A 22,240-nucleotide genomic window follows, 5' to 3' on the forward strand; every position below is an offset into this window, starting at 1 on the left:
GAAGTTATACAATATTTGTCCTTTTGTGATTGGCTTGTTTTGCTCAGCATAATGTCTTCAGGCACCATCCATACTGTAGCATGTATTAAGACTTCATTTCTCCTACTGGGTGAGTAGTATTCCATTGTATGTATGTACCATATTTTGTGTATCCATTCATCCGTCAGTGGGCATTTAAGTTGTTTCCACCTTTTGGCTGTTGTGAATAGTGCTGCAGTGAACATTGGTGTATAGGTCTCTTTTTGAGTCTGTATTTTCAAGTCTTTTGTGCATATACCTAGGAGTGGAATTGCTGGGTCATATGATAGTTCTATTTTTAGTTTTTTGAGGAACCACAGCACTGTTTACCACAATGGCTGTACCGTTTTGGATTCCCACCAGCAGTGGATAAGGGTTCCAGTTTCCCTAGATCCTCACCAACGTATGTTTATTTTCTGCCCCCCCGCCGCTTTTTTTTAAGTCTTACCCATCCTATTGGGAGTGAAATGGTTTCTCGTTTCTCTGATGCAGCTCTCTGATGGCTATTGATATTGAGCATCTTTTCACGTGTCTGGTGGCCATTTGAATGTCCTCTTTGGTGAAATGTCCAAGTCCTTTGCCCATTTTATGATTGGGTTATTTGTCTTTTTGTTGTTGAAGTTTTATTATATTTTGGTTATTAGATTCTTATCAGTTATATGGTTTCTGAAGATATTCTCCCAGTCGGTAGCTTGTCTTTTCACTTTTTTGGTAAAGTTGTTTGATGAACAAAAGTTTTTAATTTTTATGATATCCCATTTATTTATTTTGTCTTTTGCTGTTTGTGCTTTTGTTAGTATGATAGATAATCCATTGTTGAAAACTAGAGCTGACGGCACTGCCCCTGCATTTTCTTCTAAGAATTTTATGATTTTAGTTTTCACACTTAGTTCTTGAATTCATTTTGAATTTGTTTTTGTGTATGGTGTTAGGCATTTCTGCATGCGGAAATCCAATTTTCCCAGCACAATTTATTGAAGAGATTCTTTTTTCCCCGTTGAATGGACGTAGCACCCTTGTCAAAAAGCAGTTGGCCATAGAAGTGTGGGTTTATTTCTGGAACTCTCAACTCTATTCCATTGGTCAATGTGTCTGTTGTTAGACCAGTACCAGGCTGTTTTGATTACTGTAGCTGAATATTGCATTTTTATGCAAATAACACATGCTTTCTATGTTTATTTGCCAACTGTGCTCTCCCCTTTGAGGTATTTTCATAAGCACCACTATGACAATTTTGTTTTATGTGTTGCTGTAAAAAAAAAAAAAAGACCGTAACATCCATAGGAAAATACTTTGCAGTGGGAGGGCATAGTTGGCAAACGAATCTCGAAGACACACATTATTTGAGTAAAAACACTGTGGTATTTTTTAAATCAGGAAGTGTGAGACCTCCTACTTTGTTCTTCTCTTTCAACATTGCATTAGCTATTCAGGGCCCCTTGCCATTCCGTATAAAGTTGAGGATTGGTTTTTCTATTTCCATAAAGAAGGCTGTTGGAATTTTGATTGGGATTGTGTTGAATCTGTAGATTGTTTTGGGTAGTATTGACTTCTTAACAATATTATGTCTTCCAGTCCATGAACATGGAACACCTTTCCATTTATTTAAGTCTTCTTTAATCTCTTTCAGTAGTGTTTTATAGTTTTCATTGTATAAGCCCTTCACATCTCTGGTTAGATTTATTTGTAGATATTTTATTTTCTTCTATGCTATTGTAAATGGAAATGTTTCCCTTTCAGATTTTTCATGAAAGGACTATCCTTCATGTGCTTTAGGTTTGTGTGTTTTCTTTCTTTTCAGCACTGGCTACAAATCTGCAGTTGTTAAACAACTTTTTGTGATAAGGATTATCACAGATGCTGGTATATGTGTCAGTCTTGTATGCATAGTTTGTTTATAAAGGTGGTAGATTTTAAGAAAATTTGTTTTTCTCAGATGTAGCCAAAATTCTTGGGAAGTCGTTTGTATTAGGTTTATCTCCAGGAGCCCCTGGGGCAATTCCTGTACTGTTTGAGTAAGTAATGAGCAAGTACATTTGAAGTATATGAATCATATAAATGAAGTCAATCAGCTTTTATTCTCCTTTGCTATCTTTAAAAATAAAAGGATAGTTTTTGTGTTTGGGGATGAAAAGAATTCCTATATTCAGTATTCATACATGTGATATTTTGATGCTTAGTACAGTCTGTTACTGTTTGGTATCTGTGAAATATTTCCCTAATAGTAATAGTAAAAGATTCTTATTAAAGTTAAATCACCAAAAATTATATTTGAGACTGTAAACCTATGGTAATTGAGACAGTGTTGTGTCAGTGTAAGAACAGACATAGATTATGAAACTGAAGAGAGTTCATGAAGTCATGCATATATTGATTGATTTTCAGCCCCGCTGATTTTCAGCCATGAGGCCAAGGTAATTCAGTGGTAAAAAGACAGTCTTTTGTTAATAGATGTGCTGGAAAAATTGGGTATTCGTGTGGAAAAAAATGAACCTTGGCCCTTACCTCACACCATACACAAAAAAATAATGCAAAAATGGATCATAGACCTAATCCAAAGTTAAAACTAAAATGTAGTAGAAAATCTTTGCAACCTTTAATTTGGTAGAGATTTCTTATATAAAATACAAGAAACATGACCCGTAAAAGACAAAATTGATAAATTGGGCTTCATCAATTTTTTTTTAAAAACCTCTACTTTTTGAAAGACATCATTAGGAAATTGAAAAGACAAGCCACAAACTAGGAGAAAATATTCACAATACTGATGTATCTGATAAATGACTTGTATCTAAAATATGTACAGAACTCTTATAACACAGTAATAAAACAATCCAGTTTAAAAATACTTGAATAGATACTTCATAAAGAAGATATGGCAAATAAACATTTGAAAAGATGCTCAACATCATTAGTCATTAAGGAAATAGGAATTAAAACTACAGTGGGGCCACGACACACCCACTGGAATGACTAAAACTGAAACCACTGACAATGTGGAGCAACTGGAACTCTCATGCCTTGCTGATGAGAGTGCAAAATAGAAAACCATTTTGGCTGTGTCTTTTAAAGTTAAAAATATACTTACAATATGACATAGCAATTCCACTTCTAAGTATTTACCCAGGAGAAATGAAAGCATATGCACATACATATTTGTATGTGACTGTTCATAGCAGTGCTATTTATAATAGCCCAAAGCTAAACAACATAAATGACCCTTAACTGAAGAATGGATAAACAAATTGTGGTATATCTATTCAATGGAATACTACTAAGGAATAAAAAGAACTAATTGTGATACATGCAACAACATAGATGAATCAGAAGTATTATCCTAAGTAAGAGAAGCGAGACACAAACCACATAAGGTTTGATTCCATTGATATAAAAACTATAGCGACATAAACCACAAATCAGTGGTTGTTTGGGGCCAGGGTTGGGGAGGGTATCGCAAAAGGACACTAAAGAATTTTGAGGGTGAAGGAAATAGTCTACCTCATGAATTTGTGGTTGTTGTTAACATCACCAAACCTAACACTTAAAATGGCTGAATTTTAAGTAAATTATTTGACAATAAGAATGAGGGAGAATGAGACTTGAAGCTCCTCAACTTGCTGATTAAAAATTTTGTAAATAAAATGGTTCTCGTTTATCTGTATTTAAGGAACATCTTTGGGAAAATGCAAGTGTTCTAGGTTGTGTAATGCAGAAAAAAAGGGCACAGTCCTTACAGTGTTATGACTGAACTAGCCCTTTAGAGTTTTTAGAATGCCCTTTATTACTGGAGCTGCTGTCTTCCAGATAAGAGGTCAAAAATGAGTTTTATTATTTGCTTTTCTTTTAGATTTTAGGTTTTGACTTATGTTTTCCATTATAGGTGTAATGTATTTGTTAATTTGTCCTCATACTAACATGGACAATCATATTTTCTTCAATTTCTGTCCCACAGTGTTCAACCTTGAGCTTTTGCTATATTTTATACATTGTCTTCTATGTACAGTTCTTTAGAATACTGGGGAGAAAAGGTGAAAAGGAATATAGAAGAAAACAGGAAAAGGGGGTTTGGGAAAACCTGTATTTAATTATACTGATATATTAGAACAGTAAACTTATTTTCGGAAGCACTGATATTGTCTGTTTTCTCCCTTAATTTGTGTATTCCTCATCATTACTCATCTCTGTTACATCCCATAGTTCTGCTGTCATTACCTCAGTTTCTTCATTTGAGACTGAAGATGAATGGTATTTTAATGTCTCTTTCTTAAACATTTTTGCTGAATCTCCTTTAAATGTGCTTCGAAATCTTTGGTGGGAAGATAGAAGGCATTATCGTCAATACTCTTTAATATTTTATCACCATTAAGATGCACGTTTTTCCATATTTGAACATCTCTGAAAGTGGGCTGTATCTAGCACTACACCAGTTAAAATTGAGTTCTTCCGAGAGGATTAGCTTTTGTCAGTCACTGGGGGGCAATCACATATTACTGGCTTGTTCAGATTCTCAGGAGGAGGTTTTTTGGCCCCTCCCTGGACTCAGTGTCAAGGCTGAGATGTGCACATTTCCTGTGCGCTCCTTCTCTGTCGTAGACTAATTTCTCTTTTACCCTTGGAAATCCTATGAGCAGTTCTACTCTGTCCTTTAGGGTCGCTATGACTTGGAATCTACTTGACGGCAATGGGCTTATGGATACGACCCTTTGGTATTCTAGCTTTGTGTGGAATTTGTATTAGACTATTTTGGGGCACCCTCCCCTTTCTTAGTGGTCTGTAATACAGGTGAGTCTTAGACAATTGATGGCCTCTTAAATTTTAATCAACTTTTAGTTTTGTTCTATGTGTGCCTTCATACTCTCTTCTTTTCTCTGGAATTTTTTTGTATTGAGTATTTGAGAACAATTAATATTTTAATTAATTCACATTTTATGTTAGAAATGATAACATGTTTGGTGTTCAGGCTTTCAGACACAGGCTGTTCTCCTCACACAATCTGATAAACAGAATGTGTCCCTCCTGAGCATGTTCCTCAGGGAAAACATTAAGACAAATTAGTAAGAAGTTGTTGGCTGGAAGTTATGAAAACAGTAACTAATGTTACTGAATGACTTTTGCTTTTATAATTTAGTCCAAACTATTTCTCGTTGTACCTGTATATCCATGGTGTTTTATATAAAATTTCAGTTTTTAAGACTCAGCTTTATAAATTAGAAATTCTAATCTGTAATATTTTAGATCAGTAACCATACTTTTTACTGAAGGAGGTGGTCTTGGCATTAAAAATTTTTTTTTTAATAACAGCTTTATGGTGATACAATTTGCATACCATTAAATTTGACCTTTTAAAGTGTGCAATTCAGTGGTTTTTAGTATATTCACAGTGTGTAACACCAGTATCTAATTTTAGAATATTTTTATTACCCCCAGAAGAAACCTTATAGCTATTAGTAGAAACTCCCCATTCTCTTCTCCCCATGGCTTCTGGTAACCGTTAATACCATTAAGTTTTTCGTGTAAGTTTAATTTTTAGTTAACTATTGTGTCTGCTAGTTGCAAGGCCCTATGTTAGGTGTTGGGAAAGCTGTAAATCCCTTATCTTCAAACCTTACAATCCCGTAAAGAATAAGAGAACTACTCATGTATTTTATGTATATGATAAAATGTGGTAAGTGCCAAAATAAGCGATTAATATTCAGATCTCACACTTCGATCACAACTTCATAGCATTTTAGTTATTAATAAAATTCCTTTCATTATGTAAAAAAAAAATCTGAGACCCAGAGGCATTACTGTCACATAGTCTGTGGAATAGCCAGAATAGTTTCTTGAAGAAATCACTTGGGATGATGGGCCTTGAAAATAAGGTAGAGAGAACCGAGGAGGACATTTTAGGTATAAACCAAAAACCAAGCTTGTTGCCATTGAGTCGATTTCGACTCATAGCGACCTTACAGGACAGAGTAGAACTACTCCATAGAGCTTCCAGGGAGCACCTGATGGATTTGAACTGCTGACCTTTCGGTTAGCAGCCGTAGCACTTGACCACTGTGCCCCCAGAGCTCCATTTGAGGTCTAGGGAATGGCATAATCAAAGCCTCAGGGCAGGTTTAGCTAATAGCCAGTAGTTGCTTTTCATTATTAAACCAAAAAATGCATGAAGCATGATGTGGAGTAACAAGATAAAACTGACTTTGACAAAATGGTGAAAGATTTTAAACTCCTTGGTGAGCTAAGAATTTGTAAGTTCTCTTATTCGGTAGGTAATTAACAATGACTAAAGGTTATTAAGTAGGAGAGTGACATGATTAGAACTGGACATTAGGACAGTGCTTCTCAAATTATGATGAAGGACCAGTTTTTCAAATTTTTCAATCTGTTTCAAATTGATACTTATTATAAAACATAATAAAAAAGAACTACTAGAAAAATGAAGAGACATATAAGATATAAGCCTACATTATATGTTATTACATTCAACAGATATAAAATTTCTTTGTCAAATTGCCATGGAAGTTTCTAAAAACAATTTCTGCGTGTTTCTTGTCATGTATCAATAACAGATGTTCACAGATCAATATTGGTCTGTGGACTACACCACTACTTAAGGGCAGTTTGTTAGCCTGTGGGGAGAACAATTGGGAGATAAGTGCTGTAAAGTTAGTGAGGACCCGGACAAGTTGTTAGCAGTGTGGTGGAATGGAAGATCTGGATTCTTGAAACTTGGAAATTTCAACGAAGGCAAAAGAGATGATGGAAAGTGTGTTTGAGAGAGAGAAAAGGATCAAAAGATAACTAGATTTTAAGCTTGCATGGTAAAATGGGAGTGCCAGTAGCAGAAATAGAAAAGAGATAGTTTGGGGAGAAAGGTGTTGAGTTAGGTTTTTGACAGAAATTCTTGTTATAAAAACCAAAAAACTAAACCCACTGCCGTCGAGGCGATTCCAGGGTTTCCATTCTTGTTACACCATTATTTTATTAAGTAAACACACACATATTTTTTGGTTCATAATCTCAATTTGTTTCCTCAAAAAGCACCTGTAACGTTTTCTTTTCTTTGGTTGAAGCAAACTTTGAGTGTTACATAAACCTGTAGGCCAGACAAATGCCCGAGAAGATTTCACGCTTGTGTTCTTAGTCTCGTTTGTTGTTGCAGTAACTGTTGTTGGGCTTGTGGCCAGGAAATTGTGACTCCCAGGCAGGGGGAGGAGTTAGGGATAAAGTTCACCATTGCCAAAGAGATTCTGTTCCAGATGGATTTGTGTGGGGCAACAGTGATATCCAATGACAAGTTAAATTAGACACAGAGGTGTTTTCTCCAACACTGTCTCAGAAGATACATGCTCCTGAGGGGCCTGGCTCAGACGAGAAATAGTCTTCTTGAAGTTAGGTCAAAATCACAAAAAAAAAAAAATACTAGGGACTTTGAGAAGAATTTTGTTATGTGACTTCAAGACCTAATTGACTCAGATAGTTTTACACTTTGCAAAACGGCAACCAGTGACAGATGAGGTAATGCTGCTTTGAATTATGAGTTAAATCTCAAAATCATTAAGCGTTGGCTGCTTAAAAAATTTCAAATTTAGTAGATTGCATGTCCGTGTTCCTTAAGTATGAGAATAGTAGATCCCTCTTCTTGGAGCACATTATATTAATGGTCTTATTTTTATGGCTAATATCTGTATTTATTTGGGTAGAATTTCTTCAGATTTCATGCCTTACTGCAGTGGGATATGATAGTAAAAGCTGCTACCTTTGTCTTTGTGCTTCAGTCGGTGCCTGACTTCATAGTGTTCTTATGTCTGCCGCCTCGAGATTTTTTTCCCTTGTTAATGCTCAGATCTGTACCTTGTACATGACTTGGTGTATAGGAATTTCTGGCTGATTGTGTTTTAAGGTTGGATGCTTAGTTCAGTCCTGCTTTCTAGGGTGACAATTTTGTGCTTTTTTAAAAATGCGATCTTTGGAAAGTTAATTTCACAGGCATAGTCAAACTCTTGACGGTAGGGTGAAATATGTTCCATTGGTTAATAATTTAGAAAAGTGACCCAAATAAATTGGCATTGGCAAAGGTACAGTCAAGGTCCTGGAAACAACAGAAATTTTTTGATTCCCCAAGCAGATAGGATCTTTTCGTTTTTAAATGTATGGTGGGGTATTGAGCCAGTTAGTTGCTTTGGTTGATTTAGTACCTAACGCTTTCTTTTGTTGTAACCTCAGTGAGGAATAGTCATTAGTTTGAGGCCAAGGGATTAGTTTCTCCTGAAGCCTATATCCTGGAGACACAGCATTTCTGGTTCAAGGCTGTGTCTGCTGAAGTCAGTGCATACTTTCAGCATTTGGGTGCTGATTATCTCTGTAAGCCTTCGCATATATAGTTATTTGGCTTACCGCAGTTCTCTATAAGGCAGCTGTTCCATTTTGTCATTATAGCTTTGCTTCCACACTTCAGATATTTGCACAATGCATTATTTGATTCCCTTGGTGCCTGCTCCCACATGTTTTGTAGCATTGGTTAGGAGAAATGAGAATATATGTTTTTCTTTTTGTTTTATAAACATCATAATAGAAATTAATTAGAGGAAGAGACAGGAGTGTTTTTTTTTTTTTTAAGTTCAGGAATTGCTTTTGTAGGCGAGGTTACTTATTTGAATGAAGATGAAAAGATAAAGGATATTTGGTGGAAGATCTTCATAGGAAAACCTATTATTTCCTCATTTGAGGTACCTATAAAGTCTTTCCTCGCTTTCCTTGGAGGACAGTTTCTAGGGATATATGTCACAAAATGGTAGCTACTTTGTAGTAGGTATTTCGTAAACATGTTGATTGAATAGTTAAAGTGACTATTTAAGCAGAGAGGAAAGACTGTCATTCGATGGATGTTTAGCAGTGATTATTGCTGCAAAAACAGAAGAATTTCATATTCCTTAGATATGTCATTCCCAGAGTTTGTATGGTTAATGAAGGTGCCTTGTGACCTTTATGTCCTTGAAAAACGCAATTTGATAGATTTCCACGGCAGTACAGGCTTACCCTCTCTTCTACCCAAGAAAGAAACTGGTAACTACCTTACCGGATCTGTTTATAGTTTCTTTCTGTCCTTAGCTATGATTGAGGGACATGAGCAAAATCTCTTTTTTCTTGTGATTTTAGTTGTGCCTGAAACCCAGCTAGTATCTGTCTTCTGTCAGTATCAAAGCTGTTTCTTTTATTATGTGGTTCCCCTTATCTGTCTCCTGGATTACATCACAAGGAAGAAAAATCTTCCCCAATTCATTCCTGCCTGTATCTCCGCAGAATATTTTAGACATGTCAGCTGTTTGGGCTCTCATCAAGGATTTGATCCAGTTGGCCCCCTAGCCTGAATTGAGAATTTGTTTGAAAAGCCTAAGCTTCGGTGGTAACATTTAGTTTCTAGAGTTAGAACTGTTACTTTGTATCTTTCATCATTGTTGTGCTTTCAAAAGGATTTCTGTAACTGAGAAAAGAGGTGATAGTAAAATAGACTTACTTATCAGTAAAAGCTGGGTAAAGTTTGATGAAGTGGTAGAAGGGTCATGGTGATATATCTGGACTTTGGGGTATTTAAAAAAGAAGAATGTTGGGGTAAATGCCATTTATTCTCTGCTTTCTTGCATCTTTCATCTGTCCACTACTCTTTTCTTCCCCTCACATCTCATATGAACTCAAGACAAAATATTGATTTTCCAAAAGACCAGATTTTTTCTTAGGGAAAGACCTGATAAATATATATTCTCGCAGGAACTAAGAGTTTTATAGAGCTAATATAATGTGCATAGCAGTTAAGCTTGTGAAATAGGTAATGATTTTTTTCAGAGAAATAGGGTAACAGTTCTGAATTCAAAGGCCTATTGATTTTAAGTCCTTGGCTGAAGTATTTTTAAGCAAATATTTGAAAATTTGTCTGCGTTTAAGGTTAGTCCATACATTTTGAGGTGAGAAGAAAAGTTTTCTATTTAGAAAAACAAAGTTATTACCTAGGTCAGTGGTGTCCAAATGCTTGAGTGTCAGTAAAGAAACGGAATATTTATCTCTTTATGTACTTATTTATAAATTATCTATACTACTGTCTTTATATATAGTATAAAATGTACACATATTAGTTAGTTGCCATTGAGTCAGCTTTGATTCATGGCTTCCTTATGTATAACAGAGTGAAATGCTTCCTGGCCCTCTGCCGTCTGCATGGCTGTTGGTATCTTTGAGCGCTTTCCAGCCTGAGGGGCTCATCCTGCGGCACCATATCAGACAGTGGTCTGTTGTTAACCGTAAGATTTTCATTGGCTCATTTTCAGAAGTAGATGTTCAGGCCTTTACTCTTAATCTGCCTTAATCTGGAAGTTCTGCTGAAACCTGTCCAACACACATGACCCTGCTGGTATTTTAAATACTGTGGTATAGTTTCCAGCACTGTAGCAACATACAAGCCACCACAATATGACAAACTGACAGGTGGGTGGTAGATACACAAATTAGACCTTTTAAAATTATTAAATAAGTGTCAGTGGAAGATTTAATATTTTCTCCTTGCACCCCAGTGGAGTCTCCTACATCTCTTGGTGCAACCACCCTTTTGACCTAGATCATCAGTGGGGAGCCCAGCCCAGGCATCTTTTTTTCTAACAAATTTCCTAGGTTATCGTGATTCTGATGCACACCAAAGTTTGAGATCCACTGATCTGTATTGTTCTCATTTTTGTAGTTACTTATGAAATGTAGGCAAAGAAGAGGTTTGGTAATAGGAGGGTAAGAATTCAGTTTTAGTTTTGGTCACCAACCTGTAGATCAGGTAGAAGGGGTATCCTTATTTTCATGGATGATTAAAATTTACCCAAAAAGACTATCGTAGTGATAATCTGCCATACTAGAGACGTGTTCAGTTTTCCCAGTGATCTCTTTGAAGTTTGTTATTTCATTTCCTCCTTACAACCGATTGCCTTGTTCTTGCCTGAAGTATAAAGTCCCAACTCCGTAACGTGGCATACAGAATCTTCATGATTTTGACCCCTCCTAACTTTTTTAGCTTAATAGCTCTTAGTCCTCTCTTCCCCCACTCCCCTTGAGAACCTTCTTCTGCAAAAACAGAAAAACAAAACCTAAGAAAGCTCCTCAGTTCCAGCCACAATAAACTATTTGTAAACCCTGTAAACCATGATCTTGCTTGATTCCTCTGAAAAGATTGCCTTTCTTGCTTTGTTCTACAGGAAAGATTCTACTGATTGTTGAAAGATTCCGCTCAAGCATCTCTTCCTGTCCTCTAAACAATTGATGCTTTCTCCTCGTTATTTCATAGCACTTACTGAGTTGCTGTGATTATTTGCCTTTAAGTCTCTCCTCTAGACTGAGTTCTCATGGATAGAAATATTAAGTTAGCCATCAGTTCTGTGGGGGCAGGTACTCTTTTGTCTGCTGCCATATCTCAGTATCTGGCATATACTCAATAAACATTTGTTAAATGAATCTGTGTTTATGTCTTTAATATCTGGCGTATGGTAGGCTTTTAATGAACTGTTGTTTATTAAATGAATTATAAGTAAATGAGTGAATAAATCCCATAAATAAGCTTATTTTATGGGGTCAGACTTTGAAAAGGAGAAGCCTGCTCCCTGAAATCTTGAGTACACTGTTAATGCCAGGACACAAGAGACAGATTCACAAATTTTCATGTAATATCTGATTTCACTGATAGTTTAAGAAGGACTTGAATGATTTTTATTATGAATCTTAATATTGGTACTCAAATAAGAACATCTGGAGAAGCATCCAAATAGCTTCATTATATTTCAGAATTTTTTTGTTTCAGTATTAATTGATGAACCATTTTTTACTCCTTTCTGTAGGGTGTTTGTGAACCGAAGTTTAGCCATGGAAAAAATAAAGTGTTTTGGTTTTGATATGGATTATACACTTGCAGGTGAGTAACATTTTCTAATTGCTTAAGAACTGCACCTTTGAATATAGCACCGTGGTCCACAGTAGGCAATTCAGCAAACACTTGTTGATTTAATCATATTTACTGCCAGAAGGTCTTATCATCAAGCTGCTTCCGTTGAGATTTGTAAATATTTAAATCACCTGATATCCTAGAAATTTAGTTCATGAGTTTGTACAGTTAGGTTGAACAAGCGCTATATTATTTTATTTCATTTGAGAGACCCTCGTAAGAATGAGATGGTAAAATTAAACAATGTGTGTACTTACTTGGGCATTTTTGGCTTTTACTCTATTAAGTGGTTCTTCAGGGATGACATTTTATCTCTCACTCTGCCACAAAATAAAACTTTATCAGTTAAATTTTTTAATGTTATTGTTAACACAAATGGAAAGTGTATTCATTTTTCATTGAAATGATTGCACAGGAAGCATGTAAAAGGCTTTTTAAAAACCAGAACTGTGAGCTTTGTTCATTATCAGATAGCCCTTAAACACCAGCACTGTGTTGTTTTTCCCTCTCTGTCTCTGGGATACATTTGAAAGAATCAAAGTATTAAGTCAGTTGTACCATCTTTTCAGAATTTATTAAGTTTTTATTAAAATACTTGCTGTCTGGTGAAAATGTCAATCAATTTAAGTAGTAGTTGGGATGAACAGTATATATATATATATATATATATATATATATATATATATATATATATAAAAACGAGAACAGTTTATATAACCATGTTAGAAAACTGACTTCCATCTCAAATTAGACAAATCTCAATTTGATGTGCAATTTAGACTGCAAATATAAGAGAGTGATATAAATGTATAAAAATGAACACATTTATGAGTTTGTAGGCACTTGCTACGTAGCTGGAGCCCTGATGGCGTAGTGGTTAAGAGCTTGGCTGCTCACCAAAAGGTCAGCAGTTCGAATCTACCATACATTCCTTGGAAATCCTGTAGGGCAGTTCTGTTCTGTCCTCTAGGGTCACTATAAGTTGGAATCGACCTGACGGCAGTGGGTTTTTGTTGGTTTGCCACACAGATGTGGATCATGATTTTTATCAAACAATATACTAAAAATATGCAGACGGCCCTTGACTTGAATTTCTCTTTATTTTTTTATATTCTTTGTCATTTATTTGTTTTTCTATTGCCTAAGGGTTGTTTTTGTAACATTTAACTCTTTTATATTTTCCTCATTATACATAGACACTTTGAGGAACGCTTGTCAGAAAGCAGGTTGAAGCACTGTATTTTCTAAATGTAGGTCTTGCTGTCCAAATGGGGAGGAGATCTTAAAATCTCTTGCCCAAGAATTTTAGCTGTCCAGGGAATGGAATGGCAAGATAATTCAGTAGCTGAAAGAGATACGATCTCAAGTAGATTTATGAGTGAATGGGGTCAAAAATGTTTCCCTTGTTTATTAAGATTATCTCACTGTATTGATATAGTTCAATGCAATGAATATTTATTGAGAACCTGTAATGTGCCTGGCACAGTTTGTTATTGACCAGTAAGATAACTATATGTTCTCACAGAATAATGAAAAATGAACTTTCTTTTTTATTGTAAAAGTCAGTGAATTTTAGTCTCTATCTTTAAAAACATTTTCTTTATAATTTTTTTATTTGCCTTTGGTTTTTTTTAATTTCACTTCATATTTTAATGATTACTCTTAGTCTAGACACTTACATACTTTGCTTATATATTAGCATAATAGTAATAACGTTTATTAAGTGTTTATTTTGTGCTAGGCCCTGTTGTAAGTGCTTTACATGATCTCATTTAATATATGGATTATCTCATTTACATTAATTATCTCATTTAATATTTACAAAAACTCTGTGAAGCGGATACTACCATCATCTCCGTTTTACAGATGAGAGCACAGGGGCATTAAGCACTGTGTTTGAGGATATTACCTGGGATACAGCTGAACCGAGGTTCAAACCTAGGCGCATATGCATGTGTTGTTAGTTGCCATTGAGTTGACTATGACTCATGACGACCTTATGTACAACAAAACAAAATGTCGCCCGGTACTGTGTCATCCTCACAGTTGCTAGTATGTTTTGGTCCATTGTTGAGACCACGTTGCCAGTCCATCTCATTGACGGTCACCCATGCCCTCACTCATTGGTCCTCTCCTTTACCAAACATGATGTCCTCCTCTAGCACTTGATCCCTCCTGATGACATATCCAAAGCCAGTGAGTCAGTGTTCTGTGGTGATCCATGTGGTGATCCATAAGGTTTTCACTGGCCAATTTTTGGAAGTAGATCATCAGGCATTTCTTCCTAGTCTGTCTTAGTTTGGAAGCTCCACTGAAACCTGTCCACCATGGGTGACCCTCCTGGTATTTGAAATACCAGTGGCATAGGTTCCAGGATCATAGCAACATGCAAGCCCCTGCAGTATAACAAACTGACAGGTGGGTGGTGGATGTATGAAGATATAGGAATATAAGAAGTTTAAATTGTCATTTCCAATAATGAGAACCTATAATGAGGTCTAATTTGGAAGTAATTAAGTCCCATCCCCCTCTTTGTAAACAAACCAGTACTTAAGCACTCAAAAGGGCAAAGCCCTTTAAAGTAGTCTTGTTGAAAGGTTATATACATTGCAACAATCTTCACATTATAAAGCATGTAGAAAAACAAGTTTATTGAGCACATAGAAAAACTTACTGGCTTTATTATATTCACACCGGGTTTCGAGAATAGTATTCACTGAATTTAGCTCTAAATAACTTTTGGCTATTTAAAAACAAAAACAGCTAAACAAACCATATCCTTGAAGTACTAAGACTTTTCACTAGAAAGAAATATCAGTTGCCAGACGACGCTGACTCATGGCGATCCCACGTGTGTCAGAGTAAACTGTGCTCTGGGGTGTTTTCGGTGGCTGGATTTTTAGAAGTGGATCATTGGACCTTTATTCCAAGGTGCCTCTGGGTGGAACAAACCTCCAGCCTCTCCATTAGCATTTGAGCATATTGACCATTTGTACCATTCAGGGACTTCTCACCAGAAATACGGGCCATAAAATAGGAAACAAGACTAAAAGAAGTAGGTTTTCTTTTTTTTTTTAAAGCTTTGAGTATTTGAGGTAAATATCACTGGAATAAATGTAATAGCTTTAAAGAGTAAGTCCTTAGAAAGGGACTATGTCCTTTCTGAAGCCTTCTCTGAGACATTGTCTTCTTTGTGCTCTCCGAGCACCTTGATTAAGTCATTCTCTCAGAGCAATTTGTATGTCAGTTGTAGCTTGAGTTCCTCAAGGACAAGAACTTTTTTCCCCCACATTTGTATCCTATGTGTAGCATAAAGCCTGGCATAAGTAAGTGCCTGGTAAAGATTTATTGAATGAACAAGTTTTATGGAAGCAGACTACCGCATCTTTATCCTGTGGAGCCGCTGGTGGGTTCGAACTGCCGACCTTTTGGTTAGTAGCTGAACGCTCCAGCAGTTTAGCCACTGAACCACCAGGGCTCCTTTATACAGTATCCTGTTTTTATATAGTATATATTTTTTTTATTAGGACTTAGTCTGTAACCACTTTTATATCTGAATATAATTTTTCAGTTTACAATTGTTTTACTTCTGTGCTCTAACTCTAGCAGCACCACTGACATTTTTTCTTATGTTGTTGATCTCTGAACTCCTTTCGTTGTGTTTTTATGGGAAATGCCAGTTTTCTGTGCAGAATGAAATTGGCACAGTGTTCTTTTTCATCTTTTTCCCCTGTATATTTTGGCTTTAGAATTTGGGGGAATTCAGAGAGGAATTTTGTTGTTTTGTTTTGTTTTTCTCTAGTATTAGCTCAGTATGTATTAAGTTTTTTAAAAAAATAGTAGCTCTTTTAATAACTAGCTACCTTCTTTGTATGCTATTATTCCTAACAGAGAAGAATCCAGTAAACTTGATTTCTTTTTTTTTACTTGGGGGGAGGAATAGCCCAATAAAGCATTAATTTTAGTAAAATAAAATGGTTAGAAGTACTATAAAACAGCTATCTAGCATAATCTGAAAGGATCCCTGGTGGCACAGTGGTTAAGTGCTCAACTGCTAACTGATAGGTTGGCAGTTTAAACCCCCTAAAAAAAGACCTGGTGATCTGCTCCTGTAAAGATTACAGCCTAGGAACCATATGGGGCAGTTCTACTCCATCATATAGGGTTGCTGTGAGTCAGCCCAACAACAGCAACAGCGTAATCTGTGAATCGGCTATTCTAGGAAACTGTTCTGAGTGATATGGAACTGCCCTTTACAGCATAGATGGGTTACTAGTATCAGAGTCAAAATGTAGTGAAATAGAACATAGTGAGCCTAGGATTGATGCTTCTGAAGTGTGTGGATAGGACATCGTATCTCAAAGGGTTGCATGTTTTAGAATGGCCCACATATTGAGAAAAGCAGATAATGGCTCATGACCTACTTTGTCACACTGTAAACTTTGCTTAAGTTTGTTGTGAGAAAATGGCTACATAGGGCTTCTCGAATTCTGGTTTTTTTCCCCCTAATTTCATTGTGGGAAATGTATATAACTCTTTCATGGAAAGGCTGGGGGTAGAATCTAATTTTGGAGATTTGAGCTATTTTCGTAAGGAAGAAACTCTGTTTTTAGTTTTTTAGAAAAAGGCCACAACAACAAAAAACCCAAAAACCAAACCCATTGCCTTTGAATCGAATTCCGACTTACAGTGACCCTATAGGACAGAGTGGAACTGCCCCATGAGATTTCCAAGGCCGTAAATCTTTAGGGAATCAGACTGTCACATCTTGTTCCTGCAGAGCAGCTGGTGGGTTCGAACTGCCCACCTTTTGGTTAGCAGCCACGCGCTTACCTGCTGCCCCACTACAGCTCCTTTAGGAAAAGGCCATAAAAGGCCTTTTTATTATTTTTTTCGAGGGGGAGGTATGTCCTGGTTTTGTTTTCTTTTGGTTTTTCAACTTATTTATAATATGTTCGTATCAATAGATGAGAATATTTGCTTTGAGAATACGTTCCTTTATGTCAGCTGTTGAGGTTGATAGAATTCGTGGTGAAAATCATGTTCAACTTTCATTTGTCACTAATAGTAAGAGGGTAATTGAAGAAGAATGTATACATGGACCCGAGGACTTTTAAGCTGTATTTATAATAATTCTAAACTTGTAATTTTCCTAAAGTAGATTATGTAGGCCTTCAGTAGAAAGATGTTAAAAGGGGTGCAGTATGGTTGTTTTTGTTAATTGTTTAAAAGAGAAACTCATAGCATTACTCATATTAATTTTTTTTAATTTTGTAATTTTGCTTATAGTTTATAATAACTTTTCCCCCTCAATGAAGCGTGACACAGTGTTCAGTCACATAACCCGTTCTCATGGGAACCTCATTATCTTCATCTAGTGCTATATCAGAGAAGATCCCTTGATCATCAATTATTCTTGTAATTGAAGTCATCTGTGCATTAAAAAAATCTTTATTAGTTTGTTTACAGGTTTTCTGTGTAAGATTATTTAACATTTTTGTATAATATTGTATATAAACCCGTTGCCATTGAGTTGATTCCGACTCACAGCGATCCTATAGAACAGACTAGAACTGCCCCATAGAGTTTCCAAGGAATGCCTGGTGGATTCAAACTGCTCACCTTTGGTTAGCAGCTGAAGTGCTTAACCATTATGCCACTAGCAGTTCCAAATATTATATATACTCAATTGTTTTTTTTTTAAAAACAAAAAACTCGTCCATTGATATAAACAAATTCTTTCTGATTGTCTTGGACTTAATATTGTTAAGATTAAAATACTGTCCAAGGCGATCTACAGAGTCAATGCAGTTCCTAATAAAGTCCCGATGGCTTTTTTGCAGAAATGGAAAAGCCTATTCTAACGTTCATATGGGATTTCGAGGGACCCAGAATAACCAAAACAATCTTGGGAAAGAAGAACAAAGTTGGAGGACTCACACTTCCCAATTCCAAAACTTACTATAAAGCTACAGTAATCAGAACAGTGTGGTACTGGCATAAGGATAGACGTATAGGCAAATGGGATAGAATTGAAGGCCCAGAAAAAAACCCTTACATCTACATGGTCAGTTGGTTTTTGACTACGGTGGCAAGTCCATTCAACAGGGAAAGAATAGCGTGTTCAACAAATGGTACAGGGAAAACTGGGTATCCACATGCAAAAGTAATAAAGTTGGACCCTTAACTTAAACTATTGTAAAAATTAACTCAAAATGGACAAACACCTAAATTTAAGAACTAAATCTATAAAACTCTTAGGGGAAAACATATGCACAAATTTATATGACTTTGGATTTGACAAACATTTCTTAATTATGACATCAAAAAAACAGGCCACAAAAGAAAGAAAAAAAGATAAACTGGACTTCGTTAAAGTTAAAAACTTTTGTTCATCAAAGGACAATATCAGGAGAGTGAAAAGACAACGTAGAGAATGGGAGAAAATATTTGCAAATTATGTACCTGATAAGGGTTTAGTATCCAGGATATAGAAGGAACTCCTACAACCCAATAACAGAAGACAACCCAGTTAAAAAATGGGCAAAGGACTTGAATAGACATTTCTCCAAAGAAGATACACAAATGGCTAATAAGCACATGAAAGGATGTTCAATGCCATTAGTCATTAAAAAAAAAATCAAACCCTTTGCCGGAGTCGATTCCGACTCAGTAACCCTAAAGGACAGAATAGAGCTGCCCCATAGGGTTTCCAAGAAGTGCCTGGTGGATTTGAATTGCTGCCCTTTCAGTTAGCAGCCGTAGCTCTTAGCCACTATGCCACATTAAAAAACATTAGGGAGATGTAAATCAAACTATAGTGATACACCACTTCAACCACTAGGAAGGCTCTTATAAAAAAAAAAAAAAAAAAACAGAAAATAACAAATGTTGGCACGGAAGTGGAGAAATTGGAACACGGTGCATTGCTAGTGGAAATGTAGTAAAATGGTACAGTTGCTGTGGAAGACAATTTGGCAGTTACTCCAAAAGTTAAATATAGAATTACCATATACTCAGCTTTTCCACTCCTAGGCATACACTCAGAGATTTGAAAACAGGGACTCAAGACATATACTTGTATACTAACATTTATTTCAGCATTATTCACAATATCCAAAAGGTAGGAACAACCCAAGTGTCCCTGTACAGCTGAATGGATAAACAAAAGTGGTATTTACATAAAATGCAATCTTTTTCATCTAAAAAAGGGAATGACATTCTTGATACATGCTACAACATGGATGAACCTTGAAAACATTATGCTAAATTAAATAAGCCAGATACAATAGAACAAATAAATGATTCTATATATATGAAATGGGGCCTTGGTAGTGTACCGGATAAGAGCTCGGTTGCCAACCTTCTGGGGGCAGTTCTACTGTGTCTTCTAGGGTTGCTATGAGTTGGTATCGACTTGACAGCGATAGGTTTTTACAGGTGTCATGGGTTGAATTATGTCCCCCCAAAAATGTGTGTATCACTTTGGCTGGGCCATGATTCCCAGTATTGTGTGGTTGTCCTCCATTTTGTGATTGTAATTTTATGTCAAAGAGGATTAGGGTGGGATTGTAACACCCTTACTAAGGTCACATCCCTGATCCAATGTAAAGGGAGTTTCCCTGGGATGTCGCCTGCACCATCTTTTATCTTACAAGAGATAAAAGGAAAGGGAAGCAAGCAGAGTGGGGGGACCTCATACCATCAAGAAAGCAGTGCCGGGATCAGAGCACGTCTTTTGGACCCAGGGTCCCTGCGCAGAGAACCTCCTAGTCCAGGAGAAGATTGATAAGACGGACCTTCCCCTGGAGCAGATGCCCTGAATTCAGACTTGTATCATGCTAGACTGTGAGAGAATAAATTTCGCTTTGTTAAAACCACCCACTTGTGGTATTTCTGTTATAGCAGCACTAGATAACTAAGACAACAGGTTATACGAAATATCTAGAATAGGCAGATTTATAGAGATAGAAAGTAGATTAGAGATTACCAGGGCTGTGGGGAAGGGAGGATGGGTAGGTATTGCTTAATGGGTACAGAGTTTGCGTTTGGGGTGATGGAAAATTCTGGAAATAGTGGTGATGGTTGCACAACATTTTGAAAGTATTTACTGTCGTTGCATTGTACATTTAAAAATGGTTAAAATGGTAAAATTTTTTATTATATATTTTACCATGATACAATTTTGTTTTTTTAAAAATGTCGGTATTTAACATGTAGGTAATAAGAGCCATGTATTAACTTTTTTATTGACTCTGAATGAACTATGTTTTATATAAAATATTATCTAGAAGGCCTACTTATATTCTTCTCTTACTTCACATCACTCTAATGATATTCTTTGCACATAATGGATGTCAGAGTCTGGTGCTTTCCATTTTGGCTTCCTCTGCAGATAGGGGTTTTTCTCTCTCTCTTTTTTTTTTTTTAGGCTTCTTTTTCTCTTAACTAGGCTTGTTGGGTACTGTGGTTTTTTAATTTATTAAGTTGCTCTAATGTAGGTCCTTTCTAGACCGTAGTTTTTGTGTTTGTGGACCTTATCTGAGAGTAATCTTTAGCCTTTTTATGAGAATGTTGAGACAGACAGGTGAGTCAGACTGATAAATACATTCCTCAGGATAAAAGAAGCCAAAAAATATCTTGAAAGTCAACCTGAGATTCGATCTTTGGACCTGGGAAAGGGCAAGAACATTCTTTAATTCAGCTAGTCCCTGTCCACAGAAGGAAGGGACCAGTATATATACTATTTGTGAATTTTGTTTCTTTGGTTTTATTTGCTCAGAGGAGTGCTAAAAATGTTGCTGAATGTATTATTCCTAATAGAGGGCAGTAGAGTGAAAATCGAAAACAAAGGAGGATCAGCATTTTTCAGCCTGTTCAGTGCTAATTCATTTTTCATTTGTCAGATGTCAAAATCAGACCTGTGGTTTTCATTACTCTCAGTATTCTGTTACTGAATTTTATTCAGTGAAACCCGTGAGAGCTGGAGCTCAACGGGACTGCCATGTTTTTCCAGGTCCTGCAAATTTTCCACCTTTGAGAGGGTATAGTCTTAACACACTTCTGTTGTACTCTATTAGTGGAAAATATTTAGTTTTCTTTCTCTGACAGGTTTCTACCTTACAAGGTTGTGGCTTTCACAGGTTTTACTATAATGATATGCCTAGAAATCTATTGCTGAGGTGACAAATGAGAGAATCTTTACTGATTAAATGAGTGACACAAAGCACTCATGTCACCCTCTCATCGTTACAGACCGCCATCTGACAGGCAGCTCATCTCCAAAATGTGGGTTCTTTACGGAGCAAAATGCTGCCCAACAGCTATTAAGTGAGAGTAACCTGCAAGTAAGAAATGATTTTTGAAAAAGCCAGCAGAATCGTCTTTCCATTTTGAAAGATATGTCTCATACACTCTGAGTTTAGATACGTTCTTATTTTTATCCCTGCCCAAGAGGGTGTGCAGTATGGAGGATAAACGGAAACCTCAGAGTTTGATAACCTGGGTTTGGATCCCAGCTATGCCTTGTACTAGCTCTTGTTACTTAGGTTCCTTGTGTCACAGTTTCTTCACTTAACTTAAAAAGAAAAAAAAAAAAGGTGGGGCTGAGGAAGGAGAGGGATAAACTGTTGGTATAAGGATTAAATGTGAAATAATGTATATAAAATTATTAGTGTAACGAAACTAGTTCTCTTCCTCTCACTGGTGATACCAAAGTATTAATATACTGAATTTGGGCTCAAAGGGGAAATCTAAGGAATAAGGAGAAAAACATTAATTATGCACCTCTGTAATTGTAGAACAATATGGAATGTTAGGCAGTTATCAGTGCAATATTTAAATACTCTTGTTTTTGAATTGTTTTGTAAGTAATTACAGATGATCATGAACTTAATCTAAAGTAAGAGTTCTCTAGGCAGCTTTTAATGACAAGGTATTTTGGCATCAAAGTTATGTTTCCATAGAAATAAAGCACTGAAGGGCTCTTTATTGCAAAATTGAGCTAAAGGAAACAAGTCAGGGAAAAGATCCTTACTTAAATTTTAAAAATTTCCCATATGACAGACATCACCGATATGCTTCTGATAAATAAAAGGGGATTTATTTGCTTTTCTAAAATAAAACTTGTAGATGGAAATAAATAGTTGACCTTTGCAGTTGCGTGAAAGACTTAAACATGCAGTCCCATGCAGCTAACAGGAAAATTATGCATATAGAATTGTTAAATTTACAGAAGTCTTAGCCCCAAGGGAGAGCAGG

General features: G+C 36.2%; 1 protein-coding gene across 1 annotated transcript in view; it reads left to right on the top strand.

Annotated features, from left to right (window-relative positions):
• Positions 1–22,240, top strand: part of NT5C2 (5'-nucleotidase, cytosolic II) — a 91,983-nt gene that overhangs the window by 37,868 nt on the left and 31,875 nt on the right. The window contains exon 3 of the mRNA XM_064269369.1: positions 11,877–11,950. Within this exon, the coding sequence (XP_064125439.1) occupies positions 11,877–11,950 (74 nt within the window). The remainder of the gene's footprint in view (positions 1–11,876; positions 11,951–22,240) is intronic.

The sequence above is a fragment of the Loxodonta africana genome, chromosome 16, assembly GCF_030014295.1.
Source record: "Loxodonta africana isolate mLoxAfr1 chromosome 16, mLoxAfr1.hap2, whole genome shotgun sequence".
Classification (NCBI taxonomy): domain Eukaryota; kingdom Metazoa; phylum Chordata; class Mammalia; order Proboscidea; family Elephantidae; genus Loxodonta; species Loxodonta africana.